This window comes from Perognathus longimembris, chromosome 12, assembly GCF_023159225.1.
Source record: "Perognathus longimembris pacificus isolate PPM17 chromosome 12, ASM2315922v1, whole genome shotgun sequence".
Lineage (NCBI taxonomy): Eukaryota > Metazoa > Chordata > Mammalia > Rodentia > Heteromyidae > Perognathus > Perognathus longimembris.
Genome location: NC_063172.1, coordinates 68,470,444 through 68,491,471, shown reverse-complemented (window position 1 = coordinate 68,491,471; position 21,028 = coordinate 68,470,444). Strand labels below are relative to the sequence as shown.

The 21,028-nt window shown below is 39.3% G+C and overlaps 1 protein-coding gene across 5 annotated transcripts in view; it reads left to right on the top strand.

The window, feature by feature from the left end:
- The window catches only part of Ncoa2 (nuclear receptor coactivator 2), a 273,451-nt gene that overhangs the window by 233,837 nt on the left and 18,586 nt on the right, over nt 1-21,028 (top strand). For 3 of the 5 annotated variants that reach the window (XM_048358685.1, XM_048358684.1, XM_048358687.1), the window contains 7 exons: nt 3,715-3,925; nt 6,293-6,499; nt 9,813-10,028; nt 12,565-12,694; nt 16,539-16,704; nt 19,927-20,205; nt 20,382-20,459. In XM_048358685.1, coding sequence (XP_048214642.1) covers nt 3,715-3,925; nt 6,293-6,499; nt 9,813-10,028; nt 12,565-12,694; nt 16,539-16,704; nt 19,927-20,205; nt 20,382-20,459 — 1,287 coding nt within the window. Of the gene's footprint in view, nt 1-3,714; nt 3,926-6,292; nt 6,500-9,791; nt 10,029-12,564; nt 12,695-16,538; nt 16,705-19,926; nt 20,206-20,381; nt 20,460-21,028 lie in introns of all 5 variants that reach the window. The other 2 variants (XM_048358683.1, XM_048358686.1) reach the window with 1 other exon arrangement.

Below are 21,028 nucleotides of genomic sequence, written 5' to 3'. Positions count from 1 at the left end.
GGAATATGGCCTAGTGGTAGAGTGCTTGCCATGCATACATGAAGCCCTGGGTTGCATTCCTCAGCACCACATATATAGAAAAGGCAGAAGAAGTGGCGCTGTGACTGAAGTGGTAGAGTGCTGCTAGCCTTGAGCAAAAATAAGCCAGGGATAGTACTCAGGCCCTGAGTTCAAACCCCAGGACTGGCAAAAAAAAAAAAAAAAAAAAAAAAACACCTTTTTATTTTTAGATATTTCAGGGATGGGAACAAATATAACTTTACCTACTAAGAAAAATAACATAATTTACTTATATGCTTGTTTATTGTGCTTGCTTATTTTGGATATTTCTCACTAAAGGCAATCTGCAAAGCTTTTGCAAGAGGTAGTTTATTACTTATTACTGTCTGCTTTCCTCCCTCTGCACCCACTGAACTTTTTTTTTTTTTTTGCCAGTCCTGGGGCTTGAATTCAGGGCCTGAGCACCATCCCTTGAGCTTCTTTTGCTCAAGGCTAGCACTCTACCACTTGAGCCACAGTGCCACTTCTGGCTTTTTCTGTTTATGTGGTCCTGAAGAATCGAACTCAGGGATTCATGCATGCTAGGCAAGCACTCTATCACTAGACTATGTTCCCAGCCCCCCCGCCCCCCACTGAGCTTTTTTTTTAACCAGTCCTGGGGCTTGAACTCAGGGCCTGAGCACTGTCCCTGGCTTCTTTTTGCTCAAGGCTAGCACTCTGCCACTTGCCACAGCGCCACTTCTGGCCTTTTCTATATATGTAGTGCTGAGGAATCGAACCCAGGGCTTCATGTATACAAGGCGAGCACTCTTGCCACTAGGCCATATTCCCAGCCTGCCCCCCTCCCAACTGAACTTTAAGATCCTTTTTTTTTTTTTAATTCTCCACACAATACAACATTGTAGAGAAAATTGGCTTCATAGAACAGAGAAATACTTCCCAGCTTATCAGAACCCATTTCTAGTCTCTTATTATTATGAAAAAATTATAGATATTTACATATACATTTGTGGAACATTTTTCTGAAAAAATCAATGGAAATGGCAGGAATTTCTATAAGAAACTTATTTAGCAGATCATATAGGAAAAAACTTTTCAACTATGTGTTAATATGATTAAGGAAATTAATATTGTTGATTGAGTACCTATAACTATTGCAAAAACTACCCTTGGAGTACAAAATGTTTATATTGACTTAGACATGTATTCCTCAAAACTTGGTAAAGATAGCTTTATGATGAATTCCCTATACATGTACACTTAAGGTATAAAAAGTCAGTTTATGCATTTAGAAAAAAATGTGGTCATAAATGGTTGTTGAAGTAGTATCCCTTTTGCTCACAAGTCAGCTCAGTAAGTTATATATGCCATAGTAGCCTGAGAGTGGCATGAATGATGTGAATTTGCCTGTCTTTAGTTTTCTGTGGCCGTAACAATGTGTAAAAACATAAATATAGGCTTTTAAGTGGAGCATACTCCTACCTGAGCTATCTTGTTTAGAACTGTGGTCAAAGAAGCCAGAATACCTGGAAGAGTTTGAAGTACAAGACCCTCTTAAGGTGCTTTAAGGATTGTTTTGCCTATACTTTAGGATACTAACCTTGGAACTTAATCCTTATCTAGCTAAAACTATTCCATAGAGATAACTCATTCTTCTGATGGTGATGTATGACAAGAAAGTGGCCATATAAATTTCTCTAACAGTATGTTAGGAATTCCTTGGAAATGGTTTTCTGATACATTTACTACCAAGCTATCTAAGTAATAAAATGTTGTTTGAGTCAGAACTTTCTAACTTGAACTATATCTAATCAGAAGATATCCTAAAGCAGCTGTTGTGTTTTACACTTATAATCCTGGCACTTGACAGATTGAGGCAAAGAGTTCAAATCTAGCCAGAGCTCTATCGTGGTATCCTGACTTAAAAAGACAGGCGGGGGGTGGGGGGGCATCCTATATGGAATACTACCTACTACCTATACTATTTTTGCTACATATTGCAAACATCTTAGCAAATCCAGCCTGCATGTGGAATGTAGGATTTATGCAGAGGGTGATAAGAGTAAGCCAGTAAGTGGAACTCGTTATTTTATGTATGGCCTCTATTTCATTTGATTTACCAGTGTAGAGAAAGGAACCACACTTTTCTTGACTCATGGTCAAGGTTTCAAAGCCTATTCAGTGACCTTGAAGAAACTGCCTAATTTATATTTTCCTTGCTATTTTCTTCACTGCAAAGTCATCCCAGCATTTAGCTCAGCCACTTTCTTCGGTGATTGAAATATCTAATTTTAAAAACTGGCACATAAATTAGATTCCACTTAAGAGAATATGAAACCAGTTTAGCTTTGTGGAAGAAGAAAAGTCTTAGATATAAAATAGTAGAGATAGATACCTTATCATATTAATATTATTAATTTACATTGAATTTAAAGGGACAGAGAGAACCCTAAGAAATAGTTGTGGCTTCTATAAATGAAGTTACATTCTGTGTGGGGACCTAATAGCTTTTATCCTGCTTTCCTGTATTTTGTTACCTAAACTAATGATGACTAAGAAAGCCATTGTCATTTGACACTGAGAGTGTAAGCAGAAAGAAAAACTAAAGACCCACTCACATTGAAAAGGCAATGCTTAACGAGTTCCTGGTTACTTCGGGTTCATTTTGCACCCATCCCCACTCCCACTATCCTGCTTTCCTGGAGGAAACATGAAGGAAATGCACACCGGCTATTTGGATCACATTTCATACTACATTTTGTGTTATCACTGTTTCTCAGGGAAACTTAACAAAACCTAGACTTGAACTGTAAGTCATACTCCACTCAAATTGATTGGAAATATGCATGTGCATAATTATTTGAGTGATTGGCATAATAAAGAGTTTATAAATTGCCAGTGAATGAAAATGTAAGAAGAGCTTTCTTCCTACTTTTGCCATCTCTTCTAGATGAGGGAATTCAGGACCAAGATTAAATTACTTTCCCTTTGTCATTTTAACTTTTTTATTATTAATTTATTTATTGTTAAAGTGATGTACAGAGGGGTTACAGTTTCATATGTAAGGCAATGAGTACATTTCTTATCCAACTTGTTACCTCCTCCCTCATTTTTCTCCCACCTTTCTCTCCTCCCCAATTCCCCCCCCCTCCCAGTTGTACAGTTGGTTTACAGATACTGTCTTGTAAGTATTGCTGTTGCACTGGTTCACCTTTTCCCCTTTGTCTCTCCATTTTGATGTTCCCCTTCCCTTCCTTCCTAGTTCCTATAAACATACATACAATACCAAGGATACTAAAATCAGTTACAGTAACATTGAAAATAACAACAGTGGTATACCACTTATAAGTCTGGCTCACTTCACTTAGTATGATTTTTTTCCATGTCCTTCCATTTCCTTATGAATGGGGCAATGTCATTCTTTCTGATAGAAGCATAGAATTCCATTGTGTATTTGTACCACAAACTACCAGCACAACTATGTTCATTCAGCACAATTTGCCATCACTGAAATGTGGAACCAACCCAGATGCCCCTCAGTTAATGAATGTCAGTTTAACTTTTTTAAGATGATCAGTCAGCTGTTCAGCCTCACATTTGTGTGCATTTTTTGTTTGAATGTGGTGCCTCAGGTAGGTGTGTAATTGCTAATGGGCCTGGGAACGCACTCCTGGAGTGTGCAAAAATGAACTCTTCTGTTTTTTTTCACTACAGCCTGGCAGTGAGCTAGACAACTTGGAGGAGATTTTGGATGATTTACAGAATAGTCAGTTACCACAGCTTTTCCCAGACACGAGGCCTGGCGCCCCTGCTGGATCAGTTGACAAGCAAGCCATCATCAATGACCTCATGCAACTCACAGCTGAAAACAGCCCTGTTACACCCGTTGGAACCCAGAAAACAGCATTGCGAATTTCACAGAGCAGTGAGTATGAGATGTTGCTGGGCTTGCCAAGAAATTCCTATGTCATCACTATTCAATGTTAAAGTCTGGTACAGACAGCTTAGTCACATCAAGGGTTTTGTGATCAATAGCACCATCTACTGTCTCAAGTTTTCCAGAAACTGTTCAGAACATATTAAGGTAAACATGGCTCCCTGATGTTTTCTTGAGGATAGTGTGATCCAGGTTGCACATGCAGCAAGCCTGACCTACTGATGAAGTTCCTCAGCTGATTGTCACAGCTCCCTTCATTTCAGCTACTGCCTTCTACTGGCAGCTTTAAAATGGATTTTAATTAAGACAGAGACAGAAGGATTATAAATTTGAGACCAGCTGTGCTGCAAGACCAAGAAAAACAGTCGCAAAAACTAAAATCAAGATGGAGGAGAGGGAGAGGGGAAAATGCTTCTCAACATATGTTTATATAGAATTTTGTCATATAGTTTCTTTAAGTTTAATTTTATAAAATACATTTTATCATTTATTTAAAACCTTTAAAGGCAGTGATTAAAAACTATTCACTTAGATAAAACCTTGATATTTCCTAATGTCTGACAGTTTTGAATGGGGAGAAAAATGTTTTTCTGTAGCAGGACAGTAATTGATAGAAAGATAACCTCTAGTGTTGGTGGTTTGACCACCTATAATCCTAACTGTGCAAGAGACTGAGATCTGAGTAGTTCAAAGCAGAAAAGTTCGTGAGATTCTAATCTCCATTTAACCAGCAGAAAGCCAGACATGGATGTGTGGCTCAAGCGGTAAGATTTCCATCCTTGAGCAAAAGAGCCAAGTAAGAGTTCAAGTTCCTGAGTTTAAGCCCTGTATGGGTGTGTGTGTGTGTGTGTGTGTGTGTGTGTGTGTGTGTGTGTGTGTGTGTGTGTACATACACGCATATTTTTGGCTGAGGCCTAGTATTTGTTCTCAAACCATCAACCAAGAATTGCTACATATTTTCTCAAATAATTCCTGACCATTCTGAAAAGGGGGGAAGAAAAAAGTTTTTTTTGTTGTTGTTGTCTCTCAAACTTACCTACCTGGGGAGTGGATAATCAAGTATGGATCAGTGACATTACCAAGTCAAAGAACTGAGAAGTAAAAAAGAAGTTTCTGCTATGAAGAGACAATGAAGAGCTAGATGGAGGCTCATAACTCTCCTCTACCTGTATCTCCTAATGGAATTCAGAATGTCACAGATAGTAAGCCCTAAGGAAAATCATGATGGAATGCATATATAATTTCCATTGGCAGCCTTAGTTCTTCCAAATATTTTCTCTCCCCTCCGGGTTAGGAAGAAATTACTTTTCCTTACAATTTTTTTACTGTGTTTATATAATCTAGAAAAAATAAAATACCTGATATTTTTAATGAATTGGGTCTGAAAATTAAAATATAAGAGCCATCACCTTACAGATTGTGTATGTGAAATTAGTATGGTGTTTAGTACACAAGAAATTTTTATGAACTAGCTATAAAAATTATTTCCCATCTAAGTTTGTCCAAAATTTAAAGAAGCTATACTTAAAATAATAACTTTCAGATTAATACTGCTTTAGATAACACAGTTTATACTTAAAGATTTTTATCTTCCAATGAGAATATCCTCTTTTAATTCTAATCCTAGCAAAGTCACATTGGGAAATTATACTCTAAGGTGGTTTACTGGTATACTGGTGGTTTACGCCGGTAATTCTGGCTACTCAAGAGGTTGAGCTCTGAGGATAACAGTTCAACGCCAGGCCAGGAAGGAATGTTCATGAGAGACTTGCTTCCAATTAACCACTAAAAAAGCTGAAACTAGAGCTGTGGTTCAAATGGTAGAGTGCTGGCCTTGAGCAAAAAAGCTCAGGTACAGCACCCAGGCCTTGATTTCAAACCCCAGTACTAGCACCAAGAAAAGAAAATATATTCTAACCCAGTAGATTAAGGAGGATTGTTAAATTTGAGACTAGCCTGATTGACATAATGAGATGCCATCTTCACACTGTACCCCTCAAAAAAGCAATACTGCTAGGTTTGAATAAAGTATAACATAGCATGGGGAAAAAGCATATTAATGATTTTCTTAAGCAGTTCAATATTAAAACTTAAAATTGGAAAAAATATGTATAAATAATACACATGTGCTTTTTGTTTTTATATTTACAAGATCATCGAGAATTAGAGAACTGATAAGATCACGTTTTGTTACTGTATATATTTGTGAAACTTGTCTTTTGTGTAGATAGTCGGTCCCTAGTATGCATATCTTTGTTATTTTGCAGGTAACATTTTCCCTAAACAGTACTACTGTTAATACTCTTTTCCTATTATCCTATATTAACTTTCAATTCTCATTTGTTTTCTCCTTAGCTTTTAATAACCCACGACCAGGGCAACTGGGCAGGTTATTGCCAAACCAGAATTTACCACTTGACATCACATTGCAAAGCCCAACTGGTGCTGGACCTTTCCCACCAATCAGAAACAATAGTCCTTACTCAGTGATACCTCAGCCAGGAATGATGGGTAGCCAAGGGATGATGGGAAACCAAGGAAACTTAGGGAACAGTATCACAGGTAAGGGTTAAATGCACTGTTAACCTATTGGTGGGTTATTAACTGAATGATATTTTCATCCACATCAAACTAGTAGAGTTTTGCCAGCAAACTGTTTAGACACTAACAAGTAAAAGTAAAAATAAATAAATAAATTCTGCAGATTCTCAGAGTGAAAGTAGAAACGATTCTAGTAAGTTAACCATTCCATTCTGTGATTGTTACTGTAATGTGGTTTCTGAAGTGATCCTCCAGCCTAGGTTTATTTTACTTCTAATACTCTGGTTAGATGTCTGTAAAATCAGTTGGTGATTACTAGCTTCCACTTACAATCTGTTGATACCCAAAAATCTTTACATCATCAATTTGTGTTTGGAAGAATAAAAGCTTAAAATTGAACAGATCTTTCATACTTCTAAGTGATCAAGTTCTCATTCAGAAAAAAAAAAAATTTAAGGTAAAGAACTTTAGCCAGGTTTGCTAGTACACATCTACAGTCCCCACCACTGAAGAGGCTGAGGCAGAAAGATCACTTGAACTGTAAGGTTAAGGCAAATCCGGGCATCAGAGCAAGATTTGACCTGGAGGAAATAAAGAACCTTAAATAATCATTTCCCTAGCCTAATAATAACTTTCAGACCCAGAGCTTCAGTTCTGAAGTTGCTTCCTAGGAAGCGTCCTGTTGTCTGATTTGAATCTTAACCTACTGTAATTTTCAGGAGTCTGCTAAATTGCCCAGCCCCATTTCTAAGTAATAGTCACGGTGGTGGCAGATGTCATCCTCCCAGAGTGCCTTCTGATCCAGGCCCGAGACCATGGCACAGCACTGGCGGTGGCTGCCATGATCTCCCGCCCTCTCCAACATCTGCTGTGGATATGGGAGGTGACTGGCGTTTCTTCTTAAGACCAGCTCACAATCTGTGCCCTGCTTCCTTTGTCTCAATGGGATGCTCAACACAAAGACATAGAAAGAAATCAGAACTGTAAAAAGAACTTAATCATTGTGGATAATTTCATTCTTGATATTTTAGTTTAGTCTGTAATCCCTATACGTTGCCATTTACTTAGCTGAATATGAGTTTCATTTAAGGGAAGGTGATGGGCTTTTTGTTTTCTTTTTTTTTTTTTTTTTTTTTTTAAGCCAGTCCTGGGCCTTGGACTCAGGGCCTGAGCACTGTCCCTGGCTTCTTCTTGCTCAAGGCTAGCACTCTGCCACTTGAGCCACAGCGCCACTTCTGGCCATTTTCTGTATATGTGGTGCTGGGGAATCGAACCCAGGGCCTCATGTATACGAGGCAAGCACTCTTGCCACTAGGCCATATCCCCAGCCGTTTTCAATTTTTAGTTAAAACAATTCATGGGAAGCATGAACTGTGCTACCTTAAAAGATTTCATCGGGCTGGGGATATGGCCTAGTGGCAAGAGTGCTTGCCTCGTATACATGAGGCCCTGGGTTCGATTCCCCAGCACCACATATACAGAAAATGGCCAGAAGTGGCGCTGTGGCTCAAGTGGCAGAGTGCTAGCCTTGAGCAAGAAGAAGCCAGGGACAGTGCTCAGGCCCTGAGTCCAAGGCCCAGGAATGGCCAAAAAAAAAAAAGATTTCATCAACAGATGTTTACTGATTGCCTTAGATATGTTCCAAGCACTGACTACTTCATTAATTTGTGTATTTATAGAAACTATCATATTTACTTTGCTGTTTTCTTTTTAATTTCTTTATTTAAATAGTTGTACAAAGGGGTTTCAGTTTAACATAGTACATTGCACTTTGCTGATATAATAAATGAAATACTGATTTAATTAAATAGAACATTGATTGAAAAATTTGTCAAAGGAGACCATATTTTATCGAGTGTTTTTTTTAATTAACAGAATGCAAACAGTTTTGAGTTGCATAAATCTTACAAAGGAATTGGGTAATATACCTATATTAAAATCTGGTCAGTCCAGAAATTAATGGTGGCCAGGCTACCTCAAGTGTTTGCTACAGATGAAAATAGAACTGCCCAGGTTATCTATGACTGAATTATGAGTAATCTTCCCTTATACGTTCTAGTATTTCTGTTATCTTGGTTTTATTTAGGTAGGTTTTTTTAAAAATAAAACATATCTTTGTATAGTTCAAACCTTAAAATGGTTTTTAAATATTTATTAATACTGTTCCACATTTTAAGTCTAATGTCTCTTTTTTTAATATATATTTTTTTATTATCAAACTGAATTACAGAGAGGTTACAGTTTCATACATTAGGCATTGGATACATTTCTGGTACTGTTTGTTACCTCGTCCCTCATTCCCCCTAATGTCTCTTTTACCTTATAATCCTCAGCACATTTCTTATTTCACAAGTGAAGAAACATCGTCAATCCATATTCTCGCCACTTGTTAAACATACCCAATTTTTAGTTGTTTGTCATCTTAAAGTACATGACAGCAGGCCATGAATTTGAAAGCAAAGATTTTTCAACCCCCACAATTAAACATTTCAAAATAAGAGCTTCACTACTGGTGGGTTTTTCCCTTCAGAAGTTCAAATCCTGCCTACTCTTGGGCCATTGGCAGCATCCTAGCACCAGGCCAGGACCCTACCTGGCAGTGTTTTGCGCGCATTGCTGTCTGTGTGTGGTCACCTAACTGTTAAAATCTCAGGTGTAAACAGATTTTTATAAGTCTGTCCTGATGCATCCAGATCTGTTCCGTCAGTAATGTAGTGTGCTCTAGGATACTGAATAGTAAGAGTTTCTTTGTCTTGACTGAGGAAGACCTATAGTAAAAAGCAGAAAGGTCCTTTGATTTCTTCATTACTTAGAGGCTATGCTGAGCAAATTTTGAAGTGTACTGAATTCTAATACTCTGAAAAGGTCGTGAAGATTTAGAAGCCTTTTATAGGCTTTATGAAATGTTCTCTGTGATTTGGGTTTGTAATCAGGGTATTGATTATCAGTTTTTACCTTGTTCCTCTTAGCCCCACCTCCCTTTTGGAAAGCAAAGCACTGATGTATGTAGCTGCTAATGTGATTCACTGCCTGAGGAAGGAAGTTGGGGTTATCCACCTGCCACAGCGCCTGTCTCTTAAGTACATATAGGAACAATTTTAACAGCTTTTCCCAACTATAGAGAGTGGCAGGCCCATGTTGTGAAAACTTTGTAGTAATTGCCACTTCTTATTTCGTAGCTGAGGGCCCGTGTCTGCAGCAGTAGGGGTGTTAGCTATTGGGCTGTGGCTTACAAAATGATTGTCTTGTAAAGAGTAAGATTATCTGTTGTCTATGCTAATATGTTTTCAGCATATGTCTATGCGTTTCTCAGCTTCCTTTGGCTTGCATGCAGGAATGATTGGTAGCAACGCTTCCCGGCCCACCATGCCATCTGGGGAATGGGCACCTCAGAGTTCGCCTGTGAGAGTCACTTGTGCTGCTACTGCCAGTGCTATGAACCGGCCAATCCAAGGAGGTATGATTCGGAACCCAACAGCCAGCATCCCCATGAGACCCAACAACCAGCCTGGCCAAAGACAGATGCTTCAGTCTCAGGTCATGAATATAGGTAAGGTAGTGCAGTGCTCCCCGCCTTCTGATTTATTCTTTTTTTTTCTTTCTTTTTTTTTCTTTTTAATTTTTATGATTTATTCTTTCCTAGAGAGAGGCTTTGGCTCTCAAGATTTTTCAGACATACTCCTGGATTACAGTTCAAGTTGTCTTCCCTGTGAAGCAGCCATAAGTGGGATTTTGCTAGAATTAGATGTAGAATCATAAGACTTTCACATTTTCTATATGTATAAGAATGCTAAGTACCTCTGTGTTGTCTCATTTTTATTAATTCACCTAATTTTAACTTTGAGGAGTGGATTAGAATGTCACACAATGTATGCTATATGCATATGATTTTCATTGAATAGTATAGCCAATTTCTAACTGCATGATCATCAGAAACCTCTCAGGAACTCAAATGAGAGTTCCAGGAATGCCACTTGGGCTGCTAAATCACACCTCTCAGGTCCTCATTGAAGGAACAGGGGCCCATAAACATTGCACATAACATTGGAATTACTGGTGATATTAAAATTAATGGTCTGATATATTTCATAGCACCATCAATATGAAGTATCCAGCCTAGACAAACACTGAAAATACAGTTTGGTTACCTAGGGCTAAGGATTGGGTGGCAAAGGGGTTCTTTGTTTTGTTTTGTTTTGTGTTAGAATGAAAGTACTCTAAAATTAGTTATAATGATAGTCAAACAACACTGAACATACCAAAACCCCTGAAAGGTGTAGCATGTGAATTATCTCAATAAAGTTGCTATGCTAAAATTAACAGACTGTGCAGCTCCTACTTAAAATTAATTTATCACTGACATATTTACCTTCCTGTTATACATTAGCATAATTCAGGTAAGTCAATGTTTATATATTTTTTCATATACTTAGATGTTGTATATACTTAGGTAAGTAAGAGCTAAATCATTCACAGAAACATACCAAGCTTATTTTGACAACAGAATTTTCATCTGGTCATCAGGGTTTTTTTTAATCTAGTTACATAATTACTCAGCATAGTTTGTTTTATTGTTTCTGGAAGATAACATTTGTGTTGCCCTTATATATTGAATATACTCAAATTAATTAGTGTTCCCCAAATTTAAATTTGTATTATATAAGAGTTGCATAAAATGTGCTAAAAATAGCCAGATACCTATGTAAAATTAAACAGATGCTTTTAAAAATACTTACCAAAAGACTTTCCTAGGCTTAGTGGTAGAGTACCTGCCTAGCATACATAAAGCCCTGGGTTCAATTCCTCAGTACCATATAAACAGAAAAAGCCAGAAGTGGCACTGTGGCTCAAGTGGTAGAGTGCTAGCCTTGAGCAAAAGAAGCACCTGAGTTCAAGTCTCAGGACTGGCAATTAACAAAAAAGAAAAAGTAAGTTGCCAAAGGTCATAGTAAAAAGTCCCTTGTATCCATAAATTTAATTTATTCTATCTTTACTGAACAGCATGTGCCTTTTCTGTATAGTTGGATTTCTCTGATTTTTTTTTTTTTTTTTTTTTGCCAGTCCTGGGCCTTGGACTCAGGGCCTGAGCACTGTCCCTGGCTTCTTCCCGCTCAAGGCTAGCACTCTGCCACTTGAGCCACAGCACCACTTCTGGCCGTTTTCTGTATATGTGGTGCTGGGGAATCGAACCTAGGGCCTCGTGTATCCGAGGCAGGCACTCTTGCCGCTAGGCTATATCCCCAGCCCGATTTCTCTGATTTTTTAATGAGCTCAAAAAAGACATGAACTTAACAGAAAATTGCTGTTAAAATTGTAGGAGGGAGGTCTTCAGGTAATGATAATATAATTTAAAAGCTTTTATTAGCCAGATGTGGTCACTCATACTCCTGGCACTTGGGACATAGAACTATCACAAATTCTATGTTAGCTGGGCTACATAATGAGGTCCTGCCCCATATTTTAGAAGAAAAAATTCCTTAGCCATAAAGCCCCCAAGAGAACTTCTGAGGATGTCTGAGTTGTCTTGCCCCTATCTCCTCCTTAGCAAAAGTTTAGGCACAGATAGTCTAGAAAAGCACAGCACCCAGTGCCTTTCATAGTATCTTCATCATAATACTCAGATACTGTGTGCCTTGTATGCTTTTCTGTTTCTTCAAGTATCCACTGGAGTTTCCCAGAAGTTCCATGCTGGTGACTGTTAGCACAGCCAATAGTATGGAAGCGAGTATATTAACATTTAGTCAGTTTATTTTTATGACTTTTTAAAATAATTTAGTACTTTTTTCCTGTTTTCCAGCTTCAATTTCCAGTTCAGTAAATTACTGAGAGATACAGTAAGATACAACACACATGGACAGAAACTTTAAAAGTATAGAGGATTCTGTTGTTACTATTAATCTAGGTGCTATTAACCTTCAGACCAGAATTTTATCTTCTTACTTTCACCTAGATAATGCTTGCTTCTATATTTTCCATTTTCTATATATCAGATATTTCTCTTTCTGTTATATCACAGCAGAAATAGAGACTGTCTTGATTATAAGATGTAAGGTTTGAAGTGGGTTTTTTTCCCCCTTTCCCATTAGGTCCATCTGAGTTAGAGATGAACATGGGCGGAGCTCAGTATAGCCAACAACAAGCTCCTCCGAATCAGACTGCCCCGTGGCCTGAGAGCATCCTGCCTATAGACCAGGCATCTTTCGCCAGCCAGAACAGGTGAGTCCTGCACACCAGGAGAGCCAAAACAGAACAGCACTTGTGAGTTCTATACGTCTCATCATAGTTATGCTTGAAGTGAATTCCTTCTGAAAAGTTGGTGCCTGGCAAGTGTTCATGCATTCAGACTAGGTCATATAAAAGAAAGTCTAAAAGACAGAGCCATGCTTTGTAGACAACCTATAGTTAAATTGGAAAATAAGATCTGTGTGTTTCAAAAGCTCATCCATGTATGACGATGAAAGAAGGTGACAGAAAAAAAAATACAATCTTAGAGGCAGAGATGATAGGCCAGTGAATGTCAGTAACAGGGCCAGTAAAATTGGCAAAGTAGCATTGCCAGGCCCCAGAGGTTATAGAAGCAACACAGTGTGTTTAGAGTAATAGGATATCATTGTTTTATATTGCCTGTATTTTACCACAATGAAACAATAAAAGACAGAATAATAAGGTTTACTGGTAGATTGGTAGTAGATTTATGGAAGATCTTAAATACCAGTTTCTGAAAAATAGAGGGTTTTTTTTTTTCATTAACCTTTTGAAAAAGATTTTGGAAAGGGAAGATAGTATATGATCAAATTTGGTTGAGTTTTTGTTCTCGTTTTCTAATAGCATGCTTGTTTCTTTTCTAATTGCTTTTCACTTTTTTTTTTTTCTTGAAGATACTTGGGTTTAAACTCAGGATCACTATCCACACTCAGTACTTAGCCGTTTTTCAAGTAGAGCCTCATGGTTTTTGCCTGGGGCTATCCTCAGACCATGGTCCCTCTGCCTTTCTTATGCCTACCACATAGCTGGTTTGACAAGTATTTGCCGTCATGGCCAATTTGTTTATTAACATGGGAATCCTGTTAACTTTTTTCACTGAGTAGTCTCAAACCATGATTTTCTAGACATCCATTACTGTGATCAGCTTTTCATTGCTTTTGAAATACCTTTTGGCTTTGCTGCATTCTATAACTTCACTGCAGGTCTAGGAATGGAATCATGTATGCATCTTCCTTTGTATTTGATGTATGTTTGAATTTCTCTATAGATTCATGGAGATGTTTTTGTTTTTGTTTTGCTGGTAGTAGGGTTTGAAGTCAAAGCTTTGTGCTTGCTGTGCAGGCATTCTACCACTTCAGCCATGCCACTAACTGGTTGGGCTTTAGTTACCTTCACTCACTGTGCTCAGGCCAGCCATTCCAAGTAGCTGGAACCACAGGCATGCACCAGTACACACAGAACAACTGGGGATGCTAGCACTGCTGGCTCTAGCCTTGAATGAAAAAGATAAGCAATAGTGCCCAGGCCCTGAATCCAAGCCCAAGTACTGGCACAAAGAAAAAGAAAATACAAGTTTCTACTGAGCAGAGTACAGCAGTTGAGCATGGGAGAAACCTGGGATCCAGCTTTAGCACCAAAAATACACAGAAAGTATATATATATATATATACTGGGAAATAGACAGACAGACAGATATAGATGTGTGGATGTAGGTACACATTGTTGCAGCTGATGAATAGCTTCTCCTTCCTTACTGCTAAGTGCCTCCTGGGGCATATGTGTGTGTTTCCCATCTTCCCTCCAAGTTTGTCTTCACTAATGGTGTATTTATCTGTTAGATGCCACCTTGGTTATAACTATATTTCTAATTACACAAAAGAAAGAAAATAATTTATTCTCTCTATTAGTTTTACTAAGTTTACACAAGAAGTCCTGTTCCAGGTTTTTTCCTCATAAGTTGTTCTTTTTGTTTGTTCCTTTTGCCAGTCCTGGAGCTTGGACTCAGGGCCTGGGCACTGTCCTTGGCTTCTTTTTGCTCAAGGCTAGCACCCTGCCACTTGAGCCACAGCACTACTTCTGGCTTTTTCTATATATGTGGTGCTGAGGAATTGAACCCAGGGCTTCATGTATATGAGGCAAGCACTCTTGCCACTAGGTCATATTCCCAGCCCCTGCTGTAAGTTATTCTTACTCCAGTGTCTCTAACGGAGGCAGTATAATTTATGTTATCCTCAAATTTCTAATACCAAGCCATGATGCAGTATATTTTTCTTGATATAAAAGTTGTGCCTCAAACCTATAATCCTAGCCACTCAGAGGCTGAAATCTGAGAATTGAGGTTGCAAGCCAGCCCCAGGCAGACAAATCTGCAAGATTCTTATCTCCAAATAGCCATCCGTTTCAATTTAAAAAAAAAAAAAAAAAAAAACCTAAAGGGAGACCAAACCCTAGTATTAGCATCAGGAAAAACAGGTGTGGGGGGGGGGGTGGGGGTGTGTGTGTGTGTGTTCAGCAGACAGCTTCATTCCTTGGCTAACCTATTCACACTTAAGAATGAGTTTGCAGCTGGGCACAGTGGCTCACACTTGTAATCCTAGTTACTCAATGAGGTTGAGACCTGAGGATCATTGTTCAAAACCAGTCTGGGCAGGAAGTGGAGCACTGGCTCAAGTGGTAGAGCACTAGCCTTAAGCTAAAGAGCTCAGGGATAGCACCAGGTGCAGAGTTGAAGTCCCATGACAAAGAAAAAAAAAAAAAGCATGAAAAAAAGGTCAAGAGCAGTGCTCAGGCACTGAGTTCAAGCCCCAGGACCAGCATTTAAAAAAAAAAAAAGAAAGAAAAAGAGTTTGTTTTTCATTAAATGTTTATTTCCCTCAGTGTTATATATAGTATCAAAAGCGTATAAAATAGATCATTGGCAAAACACAAGTATCATTTTCTCTTTCAGAATTAAAGTAACTGAAACTTTTGGAAAGTCCCTCTGGGCCTGGGGCCATGGCTCAAGTGATAGAATTATGCCTATCAAGTAGTGCATGGCTCTGAATTCAAACCCTAGTACTGCAATAAATAAATACCGTAAAAAATAAATAGCTCCTATAGTTTGTGCATTGTTTTAAATTATAGGAGTTTTGCAAGCATTTTTTTTTTTTTTAGACAGGGTCTCTGTATACAACCCAGACTAGCTTGAAACATGTGATCCCCCTGCCCTTACCTCCTGAACACTGGAATTACAAGTGTACACTACCTTGCTCAGCTAAGAGGGGTTTGTTTTGTGTGCCAATCCTGGGGCTTGAACTCAAGGCCTAGGTGCTATCCTGAGCTTTTTTGCTCACGGCTAGTGCTCTGCCACTTGAGACAGAGCTCCACTTCTGGCTTTTTGTATGGTTAGTTAGAGATGAGCATTTCACAGACTTTCCTGCCCAGGCTGGCTTCAAACCACAGTCCATAAATCTCAGCCTCTGAAATATCTAGGGTGTTATGATTTTATGGCTTATTATCTTATAAGCGCACTTCTCATATGTGTCTTTGTGATCAACCTTGAGGGTCTTTGATAAATATTTGTAAGTTCTGTGTATGCATGACTAGGAAATTTCCTTAGTCATTTCAGATTTCATCTAGCTACAGCTAAGTTCAAGAAAATAAGTGTAGCCTTCATGCCAGAGAAAGTCTGTTCTTTCCATATGGACATCATAGCCTCCTGTAGAAAAATCCTGTGAAGTCAGTAAGCGTGCTCCTTCATTGTTCATTAAATAGATGTTCACTTAAGTGGGTAAGCAGATTATTGTACCAGGACTCACACTGACCCATACTTGCACCCCAGCTTTTCGGAGTTTCCTTCAGAATCTCCAGCAGATGCTGGATGTAAACTCGGGATAGCGGGAAAAACAATCATGCCTCTAGTGCCTACATTTGTGTCTGGCCTATCAAAGGCACTGAATAAAGTGGATATTTAGATGTATTTTTTATTTTAGATTGGCATTTTGTTCTCCATGGCCTGGTGTGGCTGTTTGTTACAGAGACCCTGGAAGCTGACTAGCTTATCCATCAACTCAAGATGAAGTTTGTCTCCTTGTAGGCAGCCGTTTGGCAGCTCTCCAGATGACTTGCTGTGTCCGCATCCTGCAGCTGAGTCGCCAAGTGATGAGGGAGCCCTCCTGGACCAGCTTTACCTGGCCTTGAGGAACTTCGATGGCCTTGAGGAGATCGATAGAGCTCTGGGAATACCAGAACTGGTCAGCCAGGTAGGCACCAAGATCAGCAAGGTGTCCATACTCTCCGGCAGCCACAAAGGCTACCCTTTCCTTTCTTTGCGTGAATCCTCTAGTTGGCTTTACAGTATACTTTTTGTCTCCCAACAGGCTGACCCTGTTTATTCAATCTCCCCTCTATCCTTTTACTCTAAAATAAACTTTTCTCCAGGAAGGAAAAAAATGAGAATAAACTTTCCCTAGGATTTGGGTTATTGGGCAGAAGGGCAGAAACTCAAGCACAGCTCACCTCACATTCACTCTTGGCAGCAGGGAGGGACCTACAGTGAGCAGAGAACTGGAAATACCAGGGTCCTAGCGGCCCCATGACCTAGGCCCTTCACCTACAAGGGAAGCTGGAATGAGCATTGGCATTCCAGTTACTGTCACGAGTAGGCAGGTATAGGCAGCTGTTGGTGGTAAAGAAATCCTTTACAGATAGTTTAGCAGAAGTTAGAGGTAACTGCAACTTATTAATCATTTTCTGTTTTGTTTTGTTTTTTGCTAGTTTGTTTTTTCCTGGGGCTTGGACTCAGGGCCTGAGTGCTGTCCCTGGCTTCTTTTTGCTCAAGGCTAGCACTCTACCATTTGACCCATAGCACCACTTCCGGCTTTTTCTATATATGTGGTGCTGAGGAATCGAACCCAGGGCTTCATGTAGATGAGATGAGCACTTTACCACTAGGCCATAGTACCAGCCCCTTACTAATCATTTTGATCTTTATGTAAATGGGGTCCATAATAACTTGGGGATATTTAAACAAATTGGGGACTTAAAAAGTTACCCAGTCTTAGCTTATTTTCCTTTCCTTCTCCTGGTAATTAGTTTGTTACTTTTAAAAGCCATTCCTCTGCTTTGAGAGAACTTGGTAGCAATGACATAAATAACTTACAGTCTCAGAACATGCACAGTGCTGTCTGAAGCTTGCCACACATACCCATGTTATGTGAAACAGCACTTCCTGGTTGGCTGTAGGTTGAGTGACCTGGAAAACCCATCCCGCTCTTGCTACTTCCTCCTCTTGACTCAGCATGAGTCATCTTTATTTATTTTGCTATAAAGTACTATACAAGGTCCAGTGTACATCTTAGATGTCTGGCATGTCACTGTGTCTGTGAGGAAGGTTTTATAGACTCCTTTGGATCATTAAAAATAGTCTTGTCATAATTCCCACCCTTTAACAGACTAAGTGGGAGTTCAGACTTGCCAATTCATACTGAAAACAGCATAATGGAAAGGTCTGACCAAAGGTTACATGGGTAACTTGAAGTAAATTAAAAAAGGAAAATGGAGGTTAACTGCTTCCTGTATGGCTAATTGGCTTTGCCTTTAGTATCTGTTAGATTTAATATTCCGCACACTTATCCTTGAGTTTGTCTAAGGGAAATTTTAAAATGTTCTTGGGAGTAGCTGAGCACTGGTGACTCATGCCTATAATCCTAGCTACTGAGGAGGCTGAGATCTAAGGATTGCCATTCAAAGCCAGTTCTGGCAAGAAAGTCTGTGACTCTTATCACCACTTAGCCACCAAAAAGACAGAAGTAGCGCTATGGCTTCAATGATAGAGCACTAGCTTCTTTGAGCAAAAAAGCTCAGGGACAGTGCCTAGGTCCTAATAAGTTCAAGCCCCAAGAGGAGCACACAAGCATACACACTGACACACACACACACACACACACACACACTTACCACTTTTAGATGTTATCTGAACCTGATGTCTGTGACTAGCTTTGTCTGTGACTGGGCTGAGTAGAAGCATCCTGTAGTTATGACCCATTTCTCCCCTTCACTTAGGAGTAGTACTACTGATAGTCAGGCTCTTCTTTCCCCTGCTTCTTTCTTTGTATAAATGGACCTTCCAAACAAATACTATAACACAGAAGAAAATGTGGAGTAAAGCCAATGATACTTTTATGTAAATACATAATACAGGTAAATAGCTTCAAATAAATACTATCATATAGACAGAAATGTGGAGTCCAGTCCAGCTAATGATATTTTTATGTAGTAATAAGTACAGGTAAGTAGCTTCAAATATATGAGCAAGATGCACAATTCACAATAGCCAAAATATGGAAGCAACCCAGATGCCCCACTATAGATGAATACATCTAAAAAATGTAGTGCCTGTACACAATGGAATACTACATAGCAATTAGAAGTGATAAAATATTGGTATTCGCAGGGAAATGGTCAGAGCTTGAACAAATAATGTTGAGCGAGACAAGCCTAGAACACAGAGAACAAAGGCTCATTGTCTCCTTGATATATGACTGTTGGGGGCAGGGGGAAGGACAGTAGAGACCAGGTCTACAAAATAACAAACTTCTTTTCAAATGGTATTTCCACATGTTTGGGTCAGTGACTTTACATTATGTATCCAAAACCAAACAACTACTAAACAAACATAAAAAGGTCTAGGATAGACCTATCAGAGGATCACAGTAGCTCAACAACTATGTACACATGATTATATAAGATGAGGATAAGCAAAAAGAACTCTGAGAGAAGAACAGAGGAGGATTCTATTGTTGTCATTATGTTTAATGGTGAATTTCCTTTGGCGTACCCCACATAGTTACTGTATATGAATTTGGTACACTGGGTATTGTATATATGCTTACCTGAACTAAGGAAGAGAAAGAAAAATAAGGGAGGGTGTAACAAATATGGCAAGAAATGTACTGACTACCTTATTATGTAACTGTACCTCTCTGCACATTACCTTGTCAATAAAATTTAATTAAAATATATATATGAGCAAGAGAAGACACCCTTGTACTTACTGTGCTGGTTTTAGTGGCCTTGTTTTTCTGTTTTTGTTTTTGTTTCTTTTGCCAGTCCTGGGGTTTGGACTCAGGACCTGAGCACTGTCCCTGGCTCAAGGCTTGAGCCATAGCGCCACTTCTGGCTTTTTCTATATATGTGATGCTCAGGAATCGAACCCAGGGCTTCATGTATGCAAGGCAAGCACCCTACCACTAAGCCATATTCCAAGCCCTCCCCCTTGTTTATTTTTTATATATGATTTTCTTATTATTGATAAGGTATTATACAGAAGGTTGCCATTTCATAAGTCAAGTAATAAATACATTTCTTTATTGGACAGTGTCACCCCTTCCTTTGCTTTCCCCAAGTCCGCTCCCCAGCCCCCAGCCCTGCCCACATTGTTCATTTACTTACTATTTATTTCTCATTTGGGGCTTTCTCCTCAGAGCCAAGCAGTAGATCCAGAACAGTTCTCAAGTCAGGAGTCCAACCTCATGCTGGAGCAGAAGGCCCCTGTTTTCCCACAGCAGTACGCATCTCAGGCCCAAATGGCCCAGAGCAGCTATACTCCCATGCAAGATGCAAATTTCCACACCATGGGACAGAGGCCTAGTTACGCTGCACTCCGGATGCAGCCCAGACCAGGCCTCAGGCCCACAGGCCTAGTGCAGAACCAGCCAAATCAACTGAGACTACAGCTTCAGCACCGCCTCCAAGCACAGCAGGTTTGTTCTGTGAGATCTTCAGTGTTGGGGTGGTGGTGGGAACCCAGGAAGATTAGTGGTATATACAACAGTATGCTGGTACTGGGTCGGCCAGGGAAGTTACTGGAAAAAGTGGATGTAAAGTAAAATATTTTCTGTTTAAAAAAGATATTGATTCCTATGTGTCTTGTGTTTAGAATCGCCAGCCACTTATGAATCAAATCAGCAATGTTTCAAATGTGAACTTAACTCTGAGACCTGGGGTACCAACACAGGTAAGAGAGCAATCCAGCCATCTGCTTCACTATGTCCAGTTAGCTTCTGTTGTCATTTCTTCCTCACTCATATGAGTCAGGTTAGGGGCTAGAATGGCCATACAAACCACATCAACATACTGGTTCTACACTGTATCTGTTGATACTGTCAACTTTTTTAATTTCTTCTAGGTATAGCTATTTTTATTGCCGGGTACAATAGATTCTTAGTATTCAAGTAACTTTATGTAATATGAATACATAATGTTGCTGCCAGCACTAAGTGAGAGAGTGCTAAGCCATTGCTCTGGGAGGAGCACAGGCTTTGGATCCTGCAAAACTATGGCCACATTGTCCTATTGTGCTTAGTGACCACTTAAACGGTAAAATCACCAATAGAAAGGCATTGCCTCATTCAACCTTATCGGGTAATGTACACATTGGGCATCTGAAATTCTTTGCCATTGTTCTTGGGCCCATGCATGACTATAATGGAGCCATAAGCTCTGATTTCAGGGTTACAATTGAATTTTATTGAGCAAGTATCCTTATAAAAGTCACAAATGACAAAGGTTTAACTATGTCCTCCT